Raw genomic sequence first — 23,651 nt, forward strand, 5'->3', positions numbered from 1 at the left:
GCAGGGATTGGTTCTCTCCTTCTCCCGTGTGGGTCCTGGGGATTGAACTCAGGTCATCAGGATTGTAGGCAAGCACCTCTACCCACTGAGCCATCTCACCAGAGGCCACTTTTAGGTGATGAAGTCCTAGATATCAGGGTTTTCCCCTTCCTTCCTTCCTTCCTTCCTTCCTTCCTTCCTTCCTTCCTTCCTTCCTTCCTTCCTTCCTTCCTTCCTTTTCTTTTTCTTTCTTCCTCCCTCCCTCCCTTCCTCCCTCCCTCCCTCCCTCCCTCTCTCCCTCCCTCCTTCCTTCCTTCCTTCCTTTCTTTTTTTTCTGTTTGAGATATGGTCTTGCTCTGTTGCTAGGCTGGGCTCTCATTTGAGATTCTCCTGCTGAAATCTCCCAAATGCTGACGTCACAGCCTGCACTGCTGGCCTGGCTCACGTGTTGGTTTTCCATGCCCTGGGCTGGATTCTGCTTCCATCCTCCTCAACCCAGTGTTTCATCCCCACTCCCCAGTTCTGTCTGCTCTCCTTCCAAGGGCCCCAGCTCCACATTCTGTCCTCATGCCACTGGGTTCCACTTGGATGTCTGGCTTGGCGACTCCCTTCTGTGAACATGCATGCCCTGGACACCCCCGCCCCCCAACACACAAGCTGAGTCGTGTGCTTATCTGTAGCTGTTCTCATGGACAGTCATATTTTCCTCTTTCTTTTCTGTGTGGAAGAGAGAGAGCGGAGCTACAATCCCCTCGTTCATGAACACAATCCCTACGAAAGAAACGCCGCCCACTCTGATCCGCACCAACAAATTCACCGAGGGCTTCCAGAACATCGTGGATGCCTATGGTGTCGGGAGCTACAGAGAAGTGAACCCAGGTGGGCATCTGGACAAGGCTGGTCTCAGCCAGCTTTGGCTTTTGTTGGATTTCTGAGACAGAGTCTCACGCTGTATCCCTGACTAGCCTGAAACAATCACGATGTAGCCCAGGCTGGCCCTGAACTCTTGGTGATCTTCCTGTCTCTGCCTCCTGGGTGCTGGGATTATAGGCATGTGACACCAAGCCCAGCCCTGTTGGTGGTTTTGATAGGGGATGCAGTGGATGTAGTCAGGTCGCTGACTGCTGTCCCTTTGTCAGTGTGGTAGAGCATTAAATAACCTCACTGTCCTGTCCTGAGAGGTGTGTGTGTGTGTGTGTCTGTGACTGTGCGCGCTAACAGAAGGCCCTGCTGAGAACTTGCCACCCCTCTGTCTCTACAGCGCTCTTCACCATCATCACCTTCCCGTTCCTGTTTGCTGTGATGTTCGGTGACTTTGGGCACGGCTTTGTCATGTTCCTGTTTGCCCTCTTACTGGTGTTAAACGAGAATCACCCCCGACTCAGCCAGTCACAGGAGGTAATGCATGCCTGCCAGCCTGTGCGTGGTGGGTGGGTTGGAGCCATGGCATGGTTTGACTGGAAGAGAGCTGTGTTTTGTCTGTTGTTTTTTCTATGGAGAGTAATTAAGACGGTCTCAGGTAGTCTGGCTGGCCTCAAACTTGTTATACATGGAAGGCTGGCCTTGAACTTGTGATCCCCCTGCCTCCACCTCCTGAGTTCTGGGATTATAGGTGTGTGCCCCACGCCTTGCTCAATGTGTAAGAGTGTAAAAGTGCTCTATCAGAGGAGTGTGCCTGTCACCCCTGGGTAAGACATTCGCTGATGTGGTTTTCTGGGAGCCCCAGAGGAGTGGCTGGACTGAACCAGAATGAGCTGCCCCTGAGCACTGTCCAGAGCTGAGTCTGCTGTCACCATGTCTTCTCCCAGATCCTGGGGATGTTCTTCAATGGCCGCTACATCCTCCTGCTGATGGGGCTGTTCTCCGTGTACACCGGCCTCATATACAACGACTGCTTCTCCAAGTCTGTGAACCTCTTTGGCTCTCGGTGGAACGTGTCTGCCATGTACAGCTCCAGCCACTCTGCCGAGGAACAGAAGGGGATGAAGCTTTGGAAGTAGGTGGCCGGGGAACAGGGATGGGACAGGTGGGGACACATTTCCCGAGCCCCTTCCTCTGCAAATGGCGGCCTTGCTCTGCCCTCTCTTACAGTGACAGCACCATCAGGCACAGCAGGACTTTACAGCTGGACCCGAACGTCCCTGGTGTTTTTCGAGGCCCCTACCCTTTCGGCATTGACCCCGTGAGTACATCCTTCCCCATGTTCTTAAGCAAGAGGAGGTGCTGGGGTACTGCTGTACCTCTGTAAGTGGAGTCAGTGGAACGGCCTGCCACCTGGGGAGCCAGGTCAGTGCAGGAGAGGTCAGCAGAGCCGGGGGACTGTGGTCGTAACTACCAGTCTCTTCCTGTGGTAGGAGTGACCCTTCATGGTCCCCATACAGCTTCATTGTTTGTGTGAATTACCCTTGATCTGGAGAGGAAGGTGAGGGGCTGAGGTGGCTCTGGGGTGCCAGGCCCCCTCCTGTCCTACCAGGGCTCAGTAGGCAAGTCCCTGTAGGCCAAGCTTTTGGACCAGTGCCCTGAAGCCTTTCTGAGGAGTTGTCTTGAGAGCGGATCTCATCACTGCTGAGTTGGCTGGGAAGGATGTGGTGAGGCTGCTCAGGGGATGCCCAGGACATGGCAGGTCTCAGGTCCGCAGCTTCAAGTGTTTTGAGTCCTGACCAGGGGTGTCGTTTGTATACGTAGGCCACGTCTGCAGTCTGGACATGATCCAGAACGTGAATAGCATTCACAGCATGTGAGCTGTCCCACTGTGCAGCTAGATCGAGCTAGACTGCAGCCCTGGCTCAGGAGAGGGTCTCCTTGGTTTTGACACTGGAGCCCTGGCCTGGGGAAGTCAGTTGAGAGCACCACAGGAAGGTGGTATTTCCTCTGTGAACTGAGAGCAACCCTGTGACTTAGGAGCCCTCCAGCACCTGCTGATGGGACTTACATTGCCTCTGTTTGGTCTCGTCCGTAGATTTGGAACCTGGCCACAAATCGCCTCACTTTCCTCAATTCCTTCAAGATGAAAATGTCTGTGATTTTAGGAATTATTCATATGACTTTTGGTGTCATTCTGGGAATATTTAACCACTTGTAAGTACACATTTTAATTTGTTTTTCATCTTTGATTTTTTGAAAGTCCCCTCTCCACTTTCCAAGAGTTGGGATTATAGGCGTGAGCCAGTGTGCCTGGCTCAGCAGTTCTGAAATCTGTGTTGTAAAACCAAGTTTGACACTCCGTTATCTATCTATCCATCCATCCATCCATCTATCTATGTACCTATCATTCCATCTATCTATCTATCTATCTATCTATCTATCTATCTATCTATCTATCTATCTATCTATCTATCTATCTATCCATCTACTGCGTATTTCTTACATGTCTTTGGTGAGGGGAGGGAGATGGTGCCCATCACAGTACATGTGTGGAGGTCAGGGGACGACTTTTGGGGTTGTTTCTTCTACCATTTGTGGGTCCTGGGGATTGAACTCGTCGTCAGGCTTGGCAGCAAATGACTTTACCCACTGAGTCATCTTTCCACACCAACACCCCCTTTAAAACTGGTGTCTGTACAGACAGTGTGTGTGTGTACCTGTGCACTTGCTGGTGTCTGTACAGACAGTGTGTGTGTGTACCTGTGCACTTGCTGGTGTCTGTACAGACAGTATGTGTGTGTGTACCTGTGCACTCGCTGGTGTCTGTACAGACAGTGTGTGTGTACCTGTGCACTTGCTGGTGTCTGTACAGACTGTGTGTGTGTGTACCTGTGCACTTGCTGGTGTCTGTACAGACAGTGTGTGTGTGTACTTGTGCACTTGCTTGTGTCTGTACAGACAGTGTGTGTGTGTACCTGTGCACTTGCTGGTGTCTGTACAGACAGTGTGTGTGTGTACCTGTGCACTTGCTGGTGTCTGTACAGACTGTGTGTGTACCTGTGCACTTGCTGGTGTCTGTACAGACAGTGTGTGTGTACCTGTGCACTTGCTGGTGTCTGTACAGACAGTGTGTGTGTACCTGTGCACTTGCTGGTGTCTGTACAGACAGTGTGTGTACCTGTGCACTTGCTGGTGTCTGTACAGACAGTGTGTGTGTGTACCTGTGCACTTGCTGGTGTCTGTACAGACAGTGTGTGTGTGTACCTGTGCACTTGCTGGTGTCTGTACAGACTGTGTGTGTACCTGTGCACTTGCTGGTGTCTGTACAGACAGTGTGTGTGTGTACCTGTGCACTTGCTGGTGTCTGTACAGACAGTGTGTGTACCTGTGCACTTGCTGGTGTCTGTACAGACAGTGTGTGTGTGTACCTGTGCACTTGCTGGTGTCTGTACAGACTGTGTGTGTACCTGTGCACTTGCTGGTGTCTGTACAGACAGTGTGTGTGTGTACCTGTGCACTTGCTGGTGTCTGTACAGACAGTGTGTGTACCTGTGCACTTGCTGGTGTCTGTACAGACTGTGTGTGTGTGTACCTGTGCACTTGCTGGTGTCTGTACAGACAGTGTGTGTGTGTACCTGTGCACTTGCTGGTGTCTGTACAGACAGTGTGTGTGTGTACCTGTGCACTTGCTGGTGTCTGTACAGACAGTGTGTGTGTGTACCTGTGCACTTGCTGGTGTCTGTACAGACAGTGTGTGTGTGTACCTGTGCACTTGCTGGTGTCTGTACAGACAGTGTGTGTGTGTACCTGTGCACTTGCTGGTGTCTGTACAGACAGTGTGTGTGTGTACCTGTGCACTTGCTGGTGTCTGTACAGACAGTGTGTGTGTGTACCTGTGCACTTGCTGGTGTCTGTACAGACTGTGTGTGTGTGTACCTGTGCACTTGCTGGTGTCTGTACAGACAGTGTGTGTGTGTACCTGTGCACTTGCTGGTGTCTGTACAGACAGTGTGTGTGTGTACCTGTGCACTTGCTGGTGTCTGTACAGACAGTGTGTGTGTGTACCTGTGCACTTGCTGGTGTCTGTACAGACAGTGTGTGTGTGTACCTGTGCACTTGCTGGTGTCTGTACAGACAGTGTGTGTGTGTACCTGTGCACTTGCTGGTGTCTGTACAGACAGTGTGTGTGTGTACCTGTGCACTTGCTGGTGTCTGTACAGACAGTGTGTGTGTGTACCTGTGCACTTGCTGGTGTCTGTACAGACAGTATGTGTGTGTACCTGTGCACTTGCTGGTGTCTGTACAGACAGTATGTGTGTGTACCTGTGCACTTGCTGGTGTCTGTACAGACAGTATGTGTGTGTACCTGTGCACTTGCTGGTGTCTGTACAGACAGTGTGTGTGTGTACCTGTGCACTTGCTGGTGTCTGTACAGACAGTATGTGTGTGTACCTGTGCACTTGCTGGTGTCTGTACAGACTGTGTGTGTACCTGTGCACTTGCTGGTGTCTGTACAGACAGTGTGTGTGTGTACCTGTGCACTTGCTGGTGTCTGTACAGACAGTGTGTGTGTACCTGTGCACTTGCTGGTGTCTGTACAGACAGTGTGTGTGTGTACCTGTGCACTTGCTGGTGTCTGTACAGACAGTATGTGTGTGTACCTGTGCACTTGCTGGTGTCTGTACAGACTGTGTGTGTACCTGTGCACTTGCTGGTGTCTGTACAGACAGTGTGTGTGTGTACCTGTGCACTTGCTGGTGTCTGTACAGACAGTGTGTGTGTGTACCTGTGCACTTGCTGGTGTCTGTACAGACAGTGTGTGTGTACCTGTGCACTTGCTGGTGTCTGTACAGACAGTATGTGTGTGTACCTGTGCACTTGCTGGTGTCTGTACAGACAGTGTGTGTGTGTACCTGTGCACTTGCTGGTGTCTGTACAGACAGTATGTGTGTGTACCTGTGCACTTGCTGGTGTCTGTACAGACTGTGTGTGTACCTGTGCACTTGCTGGTGTCTGTACAGACAGTGTGTGTGTGTACCTGTGCACTTGCTGGTGTCTGTACAGACAGTGTGTGTGTACCTGTGCACTTGCATGACTATGCACGGCAGAGGACAGTTGGCGGGAGTTTTCCCTTTTCTACCGTGTGGGTTCTGGAGAATGAACTCGGGTTGTTAGGCTTGGTGGCACTCTCCTTTACCTCCTGAGCCATCTCACAGCCCCTTATGTCTCATTTCTTTGTGTGGATGTTTAACTGCATGTATGTCTGGTGCCTGTGAAGGCCAAAGAGGCCATCAGAGCCCCTGAACTACATGATGGTTGTGAGCCACCCTGTGGGTGCTGGGAATTGAATCCAGACCCTCTGGAAGAGCAGCCAGTGCGCTCAACCACTGAGCCATCTCTCCAGCCCCTCACTTTTATCTCTTGATGCTATGGTTGACTGGGCCAGGGGCAGTTGATCTGATGGTGATGGTAGGATTCTGTTTTGGTTATTTAGCTTTGGGATTATGGGAGATCAGTGATTTATCCATTCAGTGCATAACTGTGGATCGGCTGCTATCCTGAGCACTGGGCTTCTGCAGAGAAAGGAGAGGGACCTTTGCCTGCCTGGAGCTCGTGTCCAAGTGGGGAGGCATGTGACATGAATGCAGGGTTATTCCCCAAAGGGGATTTTGTCACACTCTTATTGCTGTAATGTAAAAAGCTTTCTGTTTGTTTTGTGGGAGAGTCAACACCTTGGCAGACTTCCTCTCCATGCTGACCATGCATCTCATGGCGAAGCATGATTTGCATCATGTACCTCTGTTCTTTAAGTCCTGATAGAGCTGGGACACTGAAAAAATTGACAACATGTGTACTGCTCTTCCAGAGGACTGCACCCCAGTTCTGCCCTCAGCATCCATGGTGGGTGGCTCACAACTGCCTCTAATTCCAGCTCCTGGAGATTGGTTGCCTTTGGCCCTGCAATCAAGTGCATAGCTCCCCCTGCCCGACTTGCTTACACATAATTGAAAACAGTTTTTAAAATGGGGTCTGGAGAGACAGAGCACTTGTTACTCTTTCAAAGGACCTGAGTTTGGTGCCCAGTGTCCACATGGTGGCTCACATCACAACCAGCCATGGCTCTAGTCCCGGGAAGCCTACACTCTCTTCTGGCCTCCGTGGTCACCAGGCATGGACATGGTACACAGACATGCATTCAGGCAAAATAGTCATACACATAAAATTAAGTGAATTTTTAAAAATTGATTTCATTAAAACAATTTTTTTTTAAATCTTAAAACAAAAACAAAACAAAGCAAAAAAAAAAAAAACCCCGAATATATTGAAGCCAGACTCAGTAGCAGCCTATGTTTGTGTGGTTCCACAGTTCGATCTCTTCCCTCTTGTGGGGATCTGTGGCTCTGGCTCCAACCAGCAGAGACACCCGTCGGGCCCTGAAGTGGCCCGTGGCACCGTAGCCCCAGCTTTTCAGCGGCCTCTCTCGCCCCTCTTGCAGGCACTTTAGGAAGAAGTTCAACATCTACCTGGTGTCCGTCCCCGAGATCCTGTTCATGCTCTGCATCTTTGGGTACCTGATCTTCATGATCATCTACAAGTGGCTGGCATACTCGGCAGAGACCTCTAGAGAGGCCCCCAGCATCCTGATCGAGTTCATTAACATGTTCCTGTTCCCAGCCAGTGAGACACATGGCCTCTACCCAGGGCAGGTGAGTACTCCTCTACCTGGTGGTGACAGCCTCTGCACCCTGCGTGATAAGGAAGACTAAACCAAAACCAGGAGTGTGAAGAGTATTCTGCTCGTGTTTCTGGGTGTCCTTGGGCAGTGTTCTCAGAAAGTTACTAACTGCAGTTTGACTCCAGTTAGATGTTTTGTTTGTTTCTTTGTTTTGCTTTTTCAAGACAGGGTTTCTCTGTGTAGCCCTGGCTGTCCTGGAACTCGCTCTGTAGACCAGGCTGGCCTGGAACTCAGAGATCCTCCTGCCTCTGCCTCCAGAGTACTGGGTTTAAAGACGTGCGCCACCACTGCCCAGCTAGATTTTTTTTTTAAAGATTTATTTATTTATTATGGATAGTGTTCTGTCTGCACATGTCCAGATCTTATTACAGATGGTTGTGATCCACCATGTGGTTGCTGGGAATTGAACTCAGGACCTTTGGAAGAGCAAGCCATCTCTCCAGCCTGATTCTTTTTTTTTTTTTTTTATATAATGAAATGCTTCACAAATGTACGTGTCATCCTTTCGCAGGGACCATGCTAATCTTCTGTTTGGTTCCAATATTTTGGTGTGTAATACCAAAGCAAGTTCCCATTTAGAATTTGTGTGAGTGTGTGTAGGTACCTGTGTCTTCAGGCCAGAGGTCAACTTTGGAGGTCGTTCCTCAGGCACCATGCACCTTTTTGTTGTTGTTGTTGATGGTGGTGGTGGTGGTGGTGGTGGTGGTGGTGTGTGTGTGTTTGTGTGTGTGTGTATGCATACGCACACGCACACTCGCACACCATGGTCTACCCCTGGCCTGGAACTGTCAGAGTAGGCCAGGGTGACCAGCTATCGAGCCCCAGGAGCTCTTCCTGCCTCTGCTTCCCTAGTGCTGGGTCACAAGCTTGCACAGCCACAACGGACTTCAGACTCAGCCCAGATTGGGTCCTTTCCCCAAACCTCCATTTGGAATTTTTCTAAAGCATTTTCACTGCTCTAAAAATAACATTTCAGTGCTGTGTTGACAGTGTGTCGCCCTTCCTCTCCCCGGTCTTCTCCCTTGCCCCCACAGGCGCACGTCCAGAAGGTGTTGGTGGCCCTCACGGTGCTGGCGGTCCCCGTGCTCTTCCTAGGAAAGCCGCTCTTCCTGCTGTGGCTCCACAACGGGCGCAGTTGCTTTGGGGTGAGCCGGGTGAGTGCGGCCCGTGCCCCGAGGTCCTGATTCCTCCAGAGCTGGCTCTCTTTAGAGCCTGGATGATGCAGCTCGAGGAATGACACTGATAGACAACATGCGTGCACAGGCATGTCCTCAAGGCTCTCCTTGGACTCTCCTGGGTGTGTCAGAAGTGGAGGTGCCGGGTCCCAGGCAGACAGTTCTGTGTTTGCGTTTTTGAGGAACTGCCATACTTCTTCTGCAGCAGCCGAACCATTTTAAAGTCCCAGTAGGGTTCCAGCCTCTTGATTCCTGCCAACACTTGTTACTCCCTTTGTCCCTCCATTGTCTGTGACAGTCTAAAGGCATGCGAGGTGTGCACTTCCTTGGAGACAGTTTTCTTATTCCCAGAGAGCTGAGCCCTAAGAGAAGCAGGTACTTGAGTTCTGTCCCAGCCCTGTGGCATTCCAAGCGCTGATGCTGTTCTTTTCTGGTTAGAGCGGTTACACGCTTGTGAGGAAGGACAGCGAAGAGGAGGTTTCCCTGCTGGGCAGCCAGGACGTAGAAGAGGGGCACAACCGCATGGAAGAGGGCTGCCGGGAAGTGACGTGCGAGGAGGTGAGTTCGGGCGGACGGGCGGTGAGGGAGGAGGCCCTTCATTGACTGCTTAGTGCAGACTGAGCTCCCGGTGGTCCGTCGGTCAGTGAGTCGGTCGCTACTGGGTAGCAGAGTTTTCATTCAGGCCAAGCAATGACATCACAAGTTCACAGAGCAAAGAAAGCGAGTGAGGAAGAGCCAGGCGCTCGTGGGACAGCACCCTCTCCTTCCCTACCCCGCCTGGAGCACGCACATCCCCTGTGCACCCGTAGCTGGGAAATGCCCATTGGGATGCTGGGTAGTTTCTGAGGCTAGCTCAGATGTCATTGAGATCTCTAGCCATGTGACCTTTTGACGATCGCAGTTCTAGCTGGTGTTTGGGTCACAGGGAACTGAAGCTTGAGTAGAGTTGGGGCTAGTGTGGGAGATGGGTGGGGAGCCCCACAGTCCCACTGAGAGAGAGCAGGAGTCACATCTTGGACCTGCTGTTTTGAGCCACCGGCCTGCTCTGTCTCTGAGACCAGCCAGGGCTTCACAGTGGAGCAGTTTGGGCTGTGGTGTCTGATGTCCTCTGTTGTCCTTCAGTTCAACTTTGGGGAGATCCTGATGACGCAGGCCATCCACTCCATCGAGTACTGCCTTGGCTGCATCTCCAACACCGCGTCCTACCTGAGGCTCTGGGCCCTCAGCCTGGCGCATGCACGTATGTTGCTCAGCCCCATGGAGCGTGTAAGCTCTCCAGGTGGTGATGGACAAGGGCTCTTCATTATTTGGACCCAACTTCTGATCACACAGGTCACGGTCCCGACCTAGGCATGGAGGGGCTCTGGGAACTGAGGGCCTGGTGACCTCTGGCACGGATGCTCTTCACTCTCTCGTGTTCCTGAGTGTGTCCTAGCCTTTGTTTACTGAGTGGAGTATTTATTTCAAGCAAGTGTGGCAACTGCTGGGCCGTACGTAGGTCAGACTCAGTCCTCATGTGCATGGTTCTGCTCATGCCCAGCTGAATTGCATAGCCTGAGCCCCCAGCCTGGCCCGTCCTCCACACTGGCTTAGCTGTGAGCCTGTGTGTAAGACCCAGCTGTGGGGGGTGTTCTTTAGTCTGTAGGTTACCTTACCCTGTGTGTTGTAACGAGAGGCCATGTCCTCTCTCTCCAACCTGGTCACTGACTGCGTTCACTCCACACACAGAAAAACGTGCAGATGTGTTGCCTTGAGATTCCATGACAAAGCCCTGAGACGTGTGACCCAGATGGGTGATCACAAGAGGGTACCGGCCAACGGGACAGAGAGCGAGGCCTCTGTGTCCCAGGACAGTGAAGGTGCAGAGGCTGCCTTGTTGGCAGCAGACCCAGACTTGGAGCAACTCACCTTGCTAGGTCCAGACAGGTCTCTCGAGCTGGGTCCTGAGCCTGAGCTTGCCGAGTTAGGAAACAGGAGGCACCATGGCGCCTCCTGAGATTGTTGTTCTTTACAGAGAAAGCAGCCCTGGAGGTTCGGGGCCTCCGCTCAGGGGCCAGGCTGACTGGTAGTCATTCCTGCTCTCCATGGGTGGTGAGGCTTGTTCTCAGACTGACCTCCGCTGATGGCTTCCTTTGCAGAGCTATCTGACGTGCTGTGGGCCATGCTGCTGCGCGTGGGCCTGCGTGTGGACACCACCTACGGGGTCTTGCTGCTGCTGCCTGTCATGGCCTTCTTTGCAGTTTTGACTATCTTTATCCTGCTGGTCATGGAAGGACTTTCTGCATTTCTCCATGCCATACGCCTTCACTGGTGAGTGGGACGTGTGTCCTCAGAAGAATATTTTCAAAAGGAAGATGAGGCCTAGAGAGATGGCTCAGTGGTTAAGGATGTGAGCTGCACTTTCAGAGTCCCCAAGTTCAGTTCCCTGCACCTGTAGCAGGCGGCTCACAGCCTCCTGTAACTCCAGCAGCCGGTGGATGTCAGGTCTTGGCAGGCACCTGCACTCGTGTGTGCATATACAAGAGACGTGGTACTGTAAGAACATAGTAACTCTTGAAAAGGGTGCCGGAGCTGGCATAAGGCTCGTGGGTGCAGACACTTGCTACAAAGTCCAGTCAATCACCAGGACCCACAGGGTAGAGGGAGAGAATTGATGCCCAACAACCGTCACCTGTGTGACAGGCAAGTGCACCCACACATACTCCTGTGCACATGCTACTGACTAAGGAAACATTAAAAAGCCACTCATTAAGGGAAAACACGTGTGTAAAAAGCTTTCTAAATGCAGTGCTTGGGACGGGCTGGCTCCTCCCCGCCCAGCTGTGAACTAGCAGTTCAGAAACAGTACAGTTTATCACAGAAGAGTCTGTCTGTGAAACAACTGTGTGTCCCCTTTTGTTGTTGTCGTTGCTTTTGTTTTTTGAGACAGTGTTGCGCTATGCAGACCAGGCTGGCCTAGAACTCACCGAGGTCTGCCTGCCCCTGCTGGGGTTACAGACAGGTGCCAGCATGCCCGGCTTGTGTGTGTACCCACTTTTATTCACACTGGGACTGGCAGGTGACACTTGGGGTTTAGTACCCTCCTTGTTGTGAGGTCAGAGGTCAACTTGCAGGAGTTGGTTGTCTTTCTACCCTGGGAGTTCTGGGGATTGAACTCGGTTGTTAGCCTTGGTGTCAGATGCCTGTACCCCCTGAGCCACCTCAGCAGCCCTCCAGGGTACTCCCAGTGCTTCTCAGTCTGTGTCTGGCTGCCGCTCTGAGGTTCCGGCAGCCAGTGTGACAGGGGTTCCGGTGTCTCATCCCGTGTGTCTGGTGTAGGAGAGCTGAGGTGTTGGACCTTCTGACACATACCGGGGCGCAGCGGACGGAGTGTCGAGTGACAGGTGGGGGGACAGTGTGGACCAGGGAGAGAGTGATCGGGGGACCTGGTCATGACAAGAATGCAAAGAGATGGAAAGGTTGTAGCCCAGGACCTTGTTTTCTAAAGAAATGGAGGAACATTCCTTCACTCACAGTCTAGGGTGCAGCCCACGGTGGGAAGGCCTGGCGTTTTAATACATGTGCATTTTTCTTCCTGTAGGGTTGAATTTCAGAACAAATTCTACGTTGGTGCAGGCACCAGATTCGTTCCTTTCTCCTTCAGTCTGCTCTCCTCCAAGTTCAGTTGTGGCGACAGCTTAGCATGACCACATTGCTGCCCCCATCCCGCCAGATCTACGGAGAACTATCATGTTACAGAATTCACTCAAGTCAGAGTTATGACAGGAAAGTTCCACCCTCGTCGATTGCCTTACGATTCAGCCAAATGATTCTGTGAGATACGCCTCTCCTTATTTTGAAGATTTTGTAAAGCTCACCGCTTCGGACACAGAAATTTCGTTGGTTTTTATTATGAGCAAATACAAGTTATGCCATCGTCACATTAAAGTTATTTTTAAAGTGTCAGATTGGAGGAGAAAAGGCAGCTGGATGGCTAGCTGATGGCCTCAGATCCTCGATTCCCTTTCCACTCCAAAAAAAAAGTGATTCCATCACGAGATGTCAGGTCATATTTTCCAGCAGCTCAAGCCAGACATAGTTTTTTTCAGACATTAGTGCTGGGTCGTCCGCAGACCCCCGCTCCCCCTGCTGGCTGGAGAATGTGTGGGTTTTTCCTGGAAGCTCTCAGAATCACCAGGAGGGGCAGCTGGACAGCCATGGGATAACACAGGTCAGCAGATGGCTGTCCCGCTGGAATATTTCTACAAGATTCTTGTCCTGTTTGTTACCCTTATGTCAGACCAGTCATGACAGTTGTACCTTTGGGGAAAGACTGTCCTGAGCCTTAAAACCCGGTGTGACGGCAGGGGACAGGTGAACCGAGTGTGTATTTTTATAGCAAAGAACAGATGAAGATATTTTACCACAGAGACCTTGCTTCTACTTGGGAACAGTCTAATTTTTTACTTCCACACTAATTCTGAATAAAGGTCTGATGGCCACAGTTTAATTTCCAAAAACTGTTCAGGTCAGTTGAAAACTAATTCTCACTAACCTGTTAATTTATTCTCTCGAGTGTAAAAATCACCTGCTCTTGTGTTGCTCAGCTTTGCATGACGTTGACTCAGCCCCGCTGCCCACTTTGATCCAAGCCATAGTCTTATCAGTTATGTTCATTTTCATTTTCACATTTCACGTTAAGTGATTTAGATGAAGTGTTTCAAAAAGAAGTCTGAGACTGGGGGGTAGCTCAGTTGTGATCCCCTGAGCCACCTCTCCCAGGTGTGCCGACACCTGCCTCATTGTATTCCTCGCACGCAGACGGTGTAGGCAGGGGATCCCAAGTTCAGCGCTACCCTTGGCTATGTGGTAAGTCGAGGCAGCCCAGGCTTCATGACACCCTAAAGAGAGAAAGGAATCCAGCATTTCTGCCCTCTTGAAATTTCGAGTCACATGCTCCTGCAGAGGCCTGTTGGTCCCCTCCACTCTGTGTGGTAGAGTGCATCCCTTGATTAAAAGCCCAGCCCTGGCAGTCGGAGTGTGTCAGCTTTTCGGTCCTTTAAGGCCTGTTTGCTGAGATGCATGAGCTGCCTGTGCCGCTCTGGACTGTAAAGTCACCCCTCTCCAGCTGCAGTGGAGTCCGCACTGGGGGGCGGTGAACTCCGCGTCTGTGCCCTGTGTGCCAGCTTCCTGGCAGCTATGATGCCAAACCTACTGTGGATGAGGTGGTGCTGCCCAGAGTTAGACCTGCTCTGATCGGTATCCATGTCACCCCATGTTGTCACTCTTGTTACTGTCCCCCCAGGGTCTTTGGTCATTACAGAGTTAACTGATTCCAGGGACAAGGACCCGACAGGAGACGCAGTTTGTGCAGAGAGGAGACTCCTCAGCTGACGTCTGTCACAGTTATATAGAATGTAGTTACAGAAACATAGGTTACTCCTTCTGTGACCCCTCTGGAGATGTAACGATAGCACCACACAGAGGGACGCCCAGCTGTCTGGGTGTCCTGTTCATCTCCTATAACCACAGAGCCCTGTTCTTGGTTCAGGTGTTCAGCACTGTCACACAGACTTCTGTGGGTGGAGAGGCGGAATATGGCCAGTAGAGGCGTCCAAAGGGCTTCGAGTTCTTGGGCTCCCCCTCCACCATGGGACCTGGGACAGACTCCTTTCCCCCCAGATCCCCTCCTGGCCTCAGTTCCAGAGTGGGTCTGTACGCTTTGAGATATCCAGTGCCACCGTGCAGGCCGTGGGCTTGTGGGCCTCTTGCCTCAACCCTCGGCTGGCACTATGGCGCACAGCGCTGGGCTGGGCAGGAAGTGGGTCCGATGGCATTCAGACCCAGTGTTCCATCAGCAGTAGAGTGATAAGGCAGACTGCCTGTTGGTCACTCACGGGGCTGGCACATCAGGCTGTGATTCAGAGTTTGACCCACTTTGGAAAATGCAAACACAAAAACAGCATCAGCAGTACGCTTCTCGACTGAAGTGTTTAATCTGGGCTTGCTGGCACGCCATACTCTCCAGGCCGGCCTTAAGAACTGTCACGATGCTCTGAGGAAGGAGTTGGGAGTAATGCCTTTCCCTCTGGTGGACTGCTGTGGAGCTTTGCTCCAACACCTCAAGAAATCCTCAGAAAACGCTACTCCACAGGATGATGTAACAAGACTGCGTTCTGGAGCCGGGACCTGGGCCAGGCACTCCGGGAGCGGGTCAGGACCGCATTGCGCAGACGCACGGAAGGACTACTCTGCCTGTCAGTATTGAACCTCCTTTTGCTAGTGACAAATAAATCTATATTTTTGAGATGCCAGTGTGTGGTTTTCTGATCCTGCTCCCTAACCGCCTATACCAGAAAGAGCCGGTTCCTTTCTAGGACCCCACGGGTGTTCTCCATTCCCTTCCTGGGATCCGCAGGTGACCTCAGCGCCTGATTGCTGAACCAGCCCTGCCTGCCTGTCCTCGGTTTGCTTCAGTTGCTGTGATAAAACATCAACCCAAACCAGTATGGGGGAGGAAAGGGTTCACTTGATCCTGGTGACACTCCATCATTGAGGGCAGAGGGGCACAGCTGGAATTGAAGCAGAGACCTTGGAGGAACACTGCTGGCTGATTTGCTCCCCATGGCTTGCTCGGCTGTCAGCCCAGCCCCTCACCCCCATGCCTGGGGTGAATAGCACCGCCCACGTCAATCAGCAACCAAGAAAAGTCCCCATAGGCCCATCTGATGGAGGTAATGCCTCAGCTGAGTTTCCCTTTTCCCAACTAAGTGTAGGGTTAGCGGCAAGTTTACTTACAGAAGCTAACCAGTTCACTGCTTCTAGTCCTGCCTGGCTCCGCCTCAAAGCCATGCCCTCGTCGCGTCCCAGTAGCCAACTTTCTTGCACTTCAGCTTTCCTACCTGCAGAATGGGGGCCCTCGGCCCCGCGCCAGCGCCGTTGCCCAGGCGCCCGTTGCTAGGGGCGCCGTTGCCACGGACGCCGCCCGGCTCCCCGCCCTGTCGGCCCTGCGTCCTGCAGCGCTCAGGTCTACGCCATGGACGACCTGCGGGTCCTGTGGATGCGCGACCGCGTGTACACCGCCTTCGGCCTCAGCAACCCCAAGGTGTTCGAGGAGCTGCTGAACCGCAATGACAGCGAGGCAGAGGACATCATGCTGCACTTCCTCAACCACGCCAGCGACGAGGACGGCGCCGCCGCGCTGTTCTTCTACCGCGTCCTGGTGCCCGAGGAGGTGGAGGTGGAGATCGGTGAGCCTGAGCAATGGCCAGCCTACAGCCAGCACCCTGCTGGCACTTAGCGCGACTGTGTGCCCGGGCCGTAGCTTCTGTCTGTTCTCATCTGTCCTCTGAGGGGGCGCTGCCATCCTGGCTCTCAACGGCGGCGCAGGGTTGCGCACCTGGCCCGGGACATGGAGGAGGTCCGCAGTTTCTTGTCCTGTAAGATGCTCCCCAGCGGGAGGGTTCCAAGGCAAGAGTCTGCAGAGGTTCCGAGGAACTCGCCTAACATACCTAGTCCCCTACCCTAAAAAGGGGCAGCAGGTCCAAGAGCTGCCAGACGTCAATCCTAGCTGAGGGAGGATCACCTGAGGACCATAGCAAGTTTGAGGATCACCGGAACTCCATAGCGAGCAAGAGGGGAAGAGAGAGAGAGAGAGAGAGAGAGAGAGAGAGAGAGAGAGAGAGAGAGAGAGAGAGAGAGAGAGAGAGAGAGAGAGAGAGAGAGAGAGAGAGAGAGATGTTAGGATCCACCATTCTCCTCTCTCCTTTACTTTGTTTGTTTTCATTATTTATTACATTGTGAGACAGGGTCTCACAGTCCAGCCTGGCCTGGAATTCACGGGGAAGCTGAAAGTACCCTCAAACTCTCAATCCTCCTGCCTCAGCCTCACTGGTATCTAACCATCCCGGCCTTCATTTTTCTTCCCCAGGTGGAACTTTGAACCTGGGCCTCTGGGTTAGGCCCATTCATTACAACCAAAAGAAAGTACGGATTTCAGGATACACTAATAAGATTCTGTATACATTAAAAAACAAACAAAAAAACCTGCGGGAAGACCCTAATTTCTTGCAGTCTCCAGGGGCTGTAGCTAGCAGCGGGCAATTGTCTCCTGCTGTGTCTGCTTTGATTCAGCCGCCTGCCTGGGTGCCTTCACCCTGCCGGTGTTTTGATTTCTCTTCCCAGCAGCCCCTGGGTGGTTTCTGAGATGGGACATTGTGTATCGACCAGGCTGGCTTTGAACTTGCTCTTAGTGTCGGTTAGCATTGAACTCCTGGTCCTTCTGCCTCCCTCTCCTGAGTCGCCAGCACACTGGGCTCATCGGAACAGTTTCCAGGCTGTGCCCAGTACTGCAAAAACACACTAGGGGGTGGCGTGCCGAGCCTCTTTCAAACTCACGGGCCTGCTTGCATTTCTTCAGGTGAAGGTGTGTGCTCCACCCTCCTCTCCATTGGCCCGGGGTCTCCCTTGCTGGCCCCAGCACCATGATGGTTTGCAGTGACATTTACGAGTCCCCTGTGGGGTGTGTCCCTACCCTTTGGCTCCACTTAGAGCGGAGATTGGGCAGCCGTCTTCATATGGGGATAAATGCGATTTTGTGTTTTCTCCCCCCCCCCCCCCGTTATGCTTCCATAACTAAGAAATCCCCCTGATCCCCGAAGAGGAGGCCGAGGAAGAGGAGACCGAATCTCAGAAGGCAGAGGGTTCCGAAAAAGTGACAGGTGAGTGTCTGGGGTGCAGAGGCCACCTCTACGTGGGCGTCTGTGGGGTTGGTGGTGGATATGTGCACAAGGGTCCCTGGGCTACCGTCAGGTGGCCTTAATGTAGGACAGTGAAAAACAGAACTATCTCCTCTCAGGCCCAGAGGCCCAAGGTGTCCCCAGGGCCATATCCCCTCTGAAAGCTCCTGGGAGGACCCCATCTTGCCTAGTTCAGTGACTGCTGGCACTGGCACTCCTTGGCTTATGGACACACCAATCCCATCCCTCCTCTGCCATCATAGGGCCTGTTCCCCGTTTGGACTTACACTGTCCCTTCTGTTACGCAGGCAAGATCGAGGGTGTGTGTGTGTGTGTGTGTCAAATTCAGGAACAAAAGGTAGGAGTTCTTTTTTTTTTCTTTTTTTTTTTTTTTCGAGACAGGGTTTCTCTGTGTAGCTTTGGTGCCTTTCCTGAACTCACTTGGTAGCCCAGGCTGGCCTCGAACTCACAGAGATCCACCTGCCTCTGCCTCCCGAGTGCTGGGATTAAAGGCGTGCGCCACCACCGCCCGGCGTGGAGTTCTTTTTGTTCTTTCTTTCTTTTTTTTTTTTTTTAAGACAGGGCCTCAGTTGTGAGTTTGAGGCTAGCCTGGGCTACATGAGACTCTGTCTTAAAGAGCAAAGGAACAAAACCCATAGCATGAAACTCAGCATTGATGGTTTATTGGTGTGTGTGTGCGCGCACACACATGCACCCACACAGGTTAGCGAGCTGTACATGGGTGCACATTAAACTGCGTATGTTCACATGCACATATGGAGGCCACAGGACAACCTTAGGTGTCATTTCTCTGGAGCTGCCCACCTTGTTCTCAGAGACAAGGGCTCTTACTGGCCTGGAGCTCACCTAATAGGCTAGGCTGGCTGGCCAGTGGGCCTCCGTGGGCCTCTGTGTCAGCCTCCCCAGTGCTGGGATTACAAGCATGTGCTCCGACACCGGCCTTTCTGTGGGGTGCTGGGTTTGAACTTGGGTCCTCAGGCTGATCCTGCAAACACTTTACCAACTGAGCCATCCATCATCTCAGCCCCAGCCCAGCTTTAACTATTTCCAGCGACCTTAAACACACCCCTGAGTGCGTTATTGGCCGTTGCCTGCATGCACACGTGCGCACACACACACACCAACTCAGAGAAATCACGTGCTGGGCACCACATATACCTGTGAGCCATGAGGGAGGATTTTGGGTGCGTGGCCTGCTTTGATTGTTACACTCCCGTCGTCCTTTGCAGAGCACGCGATGGAGGACAAGACCTATCATACTCAGGCATCTGGATGGTGGGAAACTCTTGTTTCTGGCCATCTCAACTCCTTGAATTGTGTCTTGCAGCCAAGCCCACGAAGCTGAGAACGGACTCCATGACACCCTCCCTGTTAGGTGTGGATGATGTTGACCCCGACAAAGAGCACTTAGAGAAACCCTTTGGCAAGGTACTCCCTGCCCTCTATCCTTCTTGGCAGAGTGGCTCCGGGGGCTTTCGTAAGACAGGGTTAACAGGCACAGAGCGTGCTAGGGACCCAGTGTGTTAGAGTGGGGATTCCAGAATCTTGTGTTGAGGTCTTCCTAGAACATCCTTAGCTACATTACTGACTGAGGGACTCCCAGGAGTCAGAAAAGCTGTCCCACCAGGAGTTGTGACTTACAGAGAAAGGAGGGAGCCGTATATAGTGTGGCATGCACATGGTGCACAGACATGCATGCAGGCAAAACACTCATATGCAGGAAATAAGTAAATCCTTAAAAAAAGACCAACCTTTATTTAAATTCTATTTTATTATTTTATGTGTATGGGTGTTTTGCCTGCATGTATGTCTGTGCGCTACATGCACGCCTGGCACATTCAGACAGAAGAGAGGATCAGACAGACCCTTGGAGTTGCAGATGGTTGTAAACCAACATGTAACCAACATGGTTACATGTAAACCATGTAAACCCATCACACGTGGGTGCTGGAAACCGCACCCGGGTCCCCTGGAAGAACAGCTAGTGCTCTTAACCACTGCACCATCTCTAACAAAGACTGTTGGGGTCCAGCCCCTTGTAGCCTTTCCCCAGGGTCCATGGGAGAATCTAACTACCAGCTGATAATCCTAACGATATCAAATGAATCCACGTACATGAAACTCTTTAGTTCATTCATTCACCTTATTCTTCTGAGTCAGTTCTCTCTCTACACAGCTTCTATTCTGCTCTCACACTTAGGTCTTTTCTTGCTTGATTTCTCTCTATACTTTTCTGCTGTTCTCTTTAAGTCCTAAATTAATTCCTCCAGCTCGATCCTCTATCTTGATCCAGTTCTTCCTCATCTCGATCTTCCCCATCTCGCTCTTCCTCATCTTCCGTCTTTTTCTTCTCCTTCCCCAATCTGGTCCTCTCTAGTCTCTGAGGTTTTCAGTTGTATACCCACACAAAGCAGCAAAGCTCTGGCCAAAGCGAGGTCTCCAGACTTGAATTCTTACAGGGTCAAAAGGAGGGGTGAGAAGATCCACACAGAGGGCCGTGATTGTCAGCTGTCAGAGCAACCCAGAAGGGAAGTCACTAATGGGGAACAAATCTACTCAAGACTGGATTCAGTTAATAGGTCTGAAAAAGGGGATTTATGTCCTCAAACTATATTCTTAGAAGTGGTTAGGTAAAATGTTAGGAGTCTGTAAGTCACTAAGCCATGAGTGAAAATAAAACTGCTGTTTTTTTCCTTTGGAGCCATATCTGTCTCAGGCTAATTTGGGCAGTGCCATTTTCTGGCAGGGCAGGGGAAGTGTACTCGGTAACTAGGCAACCCATGTCATGGCCAGATGTACCTGGTGTGTAAGAGCCCTTTAGTTCTGAGTTAATTGTTAAAGGGAGATCTAGAACTAGAGATAGCACTTGGAAGAAAGAAGGTTAAGCTTAATTAGCACATCTGCCAGGCCTGGGCTGTTGTCTCATTGTAGATCCGCCCCCACCCCCACCCCGACAGGGTTTCTCTGTGTAGTTTTGGTGCCTGTCCTGGATCTCACTCTGTAGACCAGGCTGGCCTTGAACTCACAGAGATCCACCTGGCTCTGCCTCCCGAGTGCGCCACTGCCGGCCGGCCTCATTGTAGATTTTTATCATCCCTCAGGAACTGACAGATAGTCTGGATGTTGCAGTCTGTTCTTAGAAAGTCTGGGAAGTATCTCAGATAAGATACTTTCGTCCAGAGAAGGTCCTGGCCGGATGTTGCTAATGACGATAATTACAGGAAAGCCTGAAACTAGGGATCTTGACTGTGTCTGTTGTTAGCAGAATTGGAGGAAGTTATCCAAATTCTTTAATTGTATAGGGGAAATTGTGCCCAGTGAATGATCAAACATACTGTTCTGGGAATGGAAATGCATAATAGCACACGAGAAATTCATAGCAGCAAACGGCTGATATTCAAAAGCCAAATATCACCAAGGCTCCTTAAGCCTTGGCTTTATCCTCTGGAAACGCCCTTGGCCTCTTCCAGGTAATAGCTTTGTCGTAGTCCGCTGAATTCCTACTTCACATTTCTGTGGCTTGAAGCACATCTCTCCAGCCCCAATAAACAAACCTTTTAAGAAAAATACTTACACACACACACACACACACACACACACACACACACACACACACACACAAAGAACATTTCCCACTAAAGTCCCAGAAACAGCAAACCACACAACTAGCCAGAGGCAGCCAGTTTCTGTCAATGGGCTCCGCCCCTCCAAGCCACGTCCTCCAAGCCCCACCCTCCCATCCTTTCCTAAGTCAGCCTCTCAGCTGTCAGGCTCAGGGCCCGAGATCTAGATGTGAATCAGCTCTTCTGTGGCCGCTGTCTATTAGTGGCCTCCTTATCAGGGATGAGATCCTCCGTGCTGGAGATAAATGCTCCCTGCAGAGCATGCACCAGCCGGCCCAACCATGTCCTGTCTGTTTCAGAGGCTTGTGAAGCGCATCGTCAACAGGCTGGATCTGCATGTGCTCTGTAACCCTCTCCCAGAGGAGTTTCTGGAACAGAATGTGGTGTTCTTCCTCCGAAGCACAAAAGGTGCCTGTGTGTGTGTGTGTGTGTGTGTGTGTGTGTGTGTGTGTGTGTGTGTGTGTGTGTAGGGTCACCTATGCTCATGTGCATGAAGCAGGCAAGGTTGACATTGGGAGTCATTCTCCAGCCCTTCTTCACGGGCACAGATCTTTTAATAAAACTCAGAGGGGGTTGATGTGGCTAGTGTCATTAGCCACCTTGCTCTGGGCATCCCCCGCTTCTCTACCTTCCAAGGCTGGAATCACAGTGGGCCGCCACAGCCACATGGCATTTACACAGGTTCCCGAGGATCCCAGCCCTGAAGATGAGCTGTATGTGTGTCTTAATATTTTTTTAAATTTTATGCGTATGCATGTTTTCGGTGCACCATACGCATGCTTGGTGCCCTTAGACACCAGAAGAGGGCATTGGATCCCCTGGCACTGACGTTAGAGCTGGTTGTGAGCCTCCATGTGGGTGCTGGGAACTGTACTCCAATCTTCTGCAAGAGCAGCCAGTGCTCTTACTGGCTGAGCCTTCTCTTCAGCTCCTAAACAGATAACTTTTAAAATAGAACCTTTCAATGTCTTGTCCCCAAGAGCCCTTGTTAATACTATAACGGAAGGGCAGTAAAAATGTAAAACTCACAGAGTCTTTAAAAACTCCAACAACCTAGCCGGGCAGTGGTGGCACTCTGGAGGCAGAGGCAGGCAACTCTCTGAGTTCGAGGCCAGCCTGGTCTACAAAGCGAGTGCCAGGACAGCTAGGACAGTTACATAGAGAAACCCTGTCTCTAGAAAACAGAACAAAACAAAAGTCCAGTGTGGTCAAGTTTAGTCTTATTTACTCAGAACCAGGTCAACCTGTCTTAATGACTTTGTGACCAGAGCCTCTGAGATGAAAGAGAGACTCCGGGACACCTGGGAATGTCCCCACCACCCATTGACTCCACGCTCTGCGTCTGTTTTGATTTAGAGGCCATCCCCGAAGCCACGGACATGAAGGAAGCATTGGAAATTATGCCCGAGACCATGGAGTATGGCATCATCAACTCTAACGTGCTCCGCTTCCTGAACGACGTCATCTGCCAGGTAACTGTGGGTCCTCCAGAGAGCCTGGCATCTGCAGGACAGTCCCCTGCTTCCAAAGAAGGACTGGAGAGTTTGGTCTTGGAGAGATGTGGGGCAGGAGGTCACTACCTGTCTATGTGCTCATTCATTTGGTAACCTCTGTTTGTGTTAAGGCAGTGTCTTTACTCTATAAGCCGTGGCTGGCCTAGAATCCACGCTGTAGCCCAGGCTGGCTTTGAATTCATGGGTAGTCCTCCTGCCTCTGCCTCTCACATGCTGGGATCACAGCTGGACCACTTCAGGCTTCTGGATGACGTCTTTTTAATCTTGTGGTTTCTGAGAACAGAGACGCTGGCTGCTTAAAGTTAAAACCAACCTGTTCACTAGCAAATAACCTCAGAGCGAAACAAAAATTCATTCTAAGCGGCCACCCACTACATAACCAGCAACCCAGGCTGGCCTCTGCGACCTTGGTTGCATCCAAATCCTTCTTGCCTCCATTTGCAGCCCCAGGCTGCCTTCAACAGCCGTCTTCCTGTCTCAGCCTCCCGAATGTTGGGACTCCAGATGTGCCCGGTACCAGTGCGCACATCCGTCAACCTAGCAGACGGCTGGAGGCCCCGGGGGCGATTTAACGACATACATGGTTGTGTTTGCAGGTTTTCATGCCCGCTCTGTCCTTCAACCAGCACAAGCTGGAGTCAGGTCAGGGAGCATCGTCGGCAGAAACCCACGAGCCTTCCTCTTACGACACAACAGAGTTGCCCAGCATGCCCGGGGAAGCGGTGGAGTACCACAGCATCCAGCTGATTCGTGATGAGTTCTTGATGAACCTTCAGAAATTTGCCAACAACATTCAAAGGACCATGCAGCAGCTTGAAGGTCTGTTCTGTTCCCTCCCCTCCCCCTTTGTGAAGAACTAATAATTCATCCCGAGAAGGCGACGCAAAAGTTCAGAATGCTTATTATTTTTGCTTTTTTTAAATTTGTGGGGTTTTTTTTTTGTGTGTGTGCGTGTGTTTGTTTTTGCCTTTTGAGACAGGGTTTCTCTGTGTAACCCTGACTGTCCTGGAGCTCACTGTGCA

General features: G+C 51.6%; 2 protein-coding genes and 1 non-coding gene across 7 annotated transcripts in view; 2 read left to right on the plus strand and 1 right to left on the minus strand.

Annotated features, from left to right (window-relative positions):
* Positions 1-13,277, plus strand: part of Atp6v0a2 (ATPase H+ transporting V0 subunit a2) — a 30,553-nt gene extending 17,276 nt beyond the window's left edge. The window contains exons 10-20 of one of the 2 annotated variants that reach the window (XM_076560207.1): positions 708-858; positions 1,241-1,377; positions 1,788-1,975; positions 2,071-2,161; positions 2,939-3,057; positions 7,340-7,550; positions 8,614-8,733; positions 9,193-9,312; positions 9,877-9,994; positions 10,893-11,064; positions 12,335-13,277. In XM_076560207.1, coding sequence (XP_076416322.1) covers positions 708-858; positions 1,241-1,377; positions 1,788-1,975; positions 2,071-2,161; positions 2,939-3,057; positions 7,340-7,550; positions 8,614-8,733; positions 9,193-9,312; positions 9,877-9,994; positions 10,893-11,064; positions 12,335-12,440 — 1,533 coding nt within the window. In that variant the 3' untranslated portion in view covers positions 12,441-13,277. The remainder of the gene's footprint in view (positions 1-707; positions 859-1,240; positions 1,378-1,787; positions 1,976-2,070; positions 2,162-2,938; positions 3,058-7,339; positions 7,551-8,613; positions 8,734-9,192; positions 9,313-9,876; positions 9,995-10,892; positions 11,065-12,334) is intronic. The other variant, XM_076560208.1, reaches the window with a different exon arrangement.
* Positions 8,046-8,150, minus strand: LOC121825560 (U6 spliceosomal RNA). The gene has a single exon (XR_006067886.2). It is a non-coding gene; the product is annotated as a U6 spliceosomal RNA (small nuclear RNA).
* A 2,435-nt stretch (positions 13,278-15,712) lies between the features above and the next one.
* Dnah10 (dynein axonemal heavy chain 10) overlaps positions 15,713-23,651 on the plus strand; it is a 129,232-nt gene continuing 121,293 nt past the window's right edge. For all 4 annotated transcript variants that reach the window (XR_013047554.1, XM_076560204.1, XM_076560206.1 and 1 more), the window contains exons 1-6: positions 15,713-15,983; positions 17,373-17,453; positions 18,820-18,920; positions 21,415-21,523; positions 22,472-22,587; positions 23,226-23,448. Coding sequence is in view for 3 of the 4 variants with exons in the window: in XM_076560204.1 (XP_076416319.1) it covers positions 15,770-15,983; positions 17,373-17,453; positions 18,820-18,920; positions 21,415-21,523; positions 22,472-22,587; positions 23,226-23,448 (844 nt within the window). In the remaining variant the exon portion in view is untranslated. The remainder of the gene's footprint in view (positions 15,984-17,372; positions 17,454-18,819; positions 18,921-21,414; positions 21,524-22,471; positions 22,588-23,225; positions 23,449-23,651) is intronic.

Source organism: Peromyscus maniculatus, chromosome 23 (assembly GCF_049852395.1).
Source record: "Peromyscus maniculatus bairdii isolate BWxNUB_F1_BW_parent chromosome 23, HU_Pman_BW_mat_3.1, whole genome shotgun sequence".
NCBI classification, from domain to species: domain Eukaryota; kingdom Metazoa; phylum Chordata; class Mammalia; order Rodentia; family Cricetidae; genus Peromyscus; species Peromyscus maniculatus.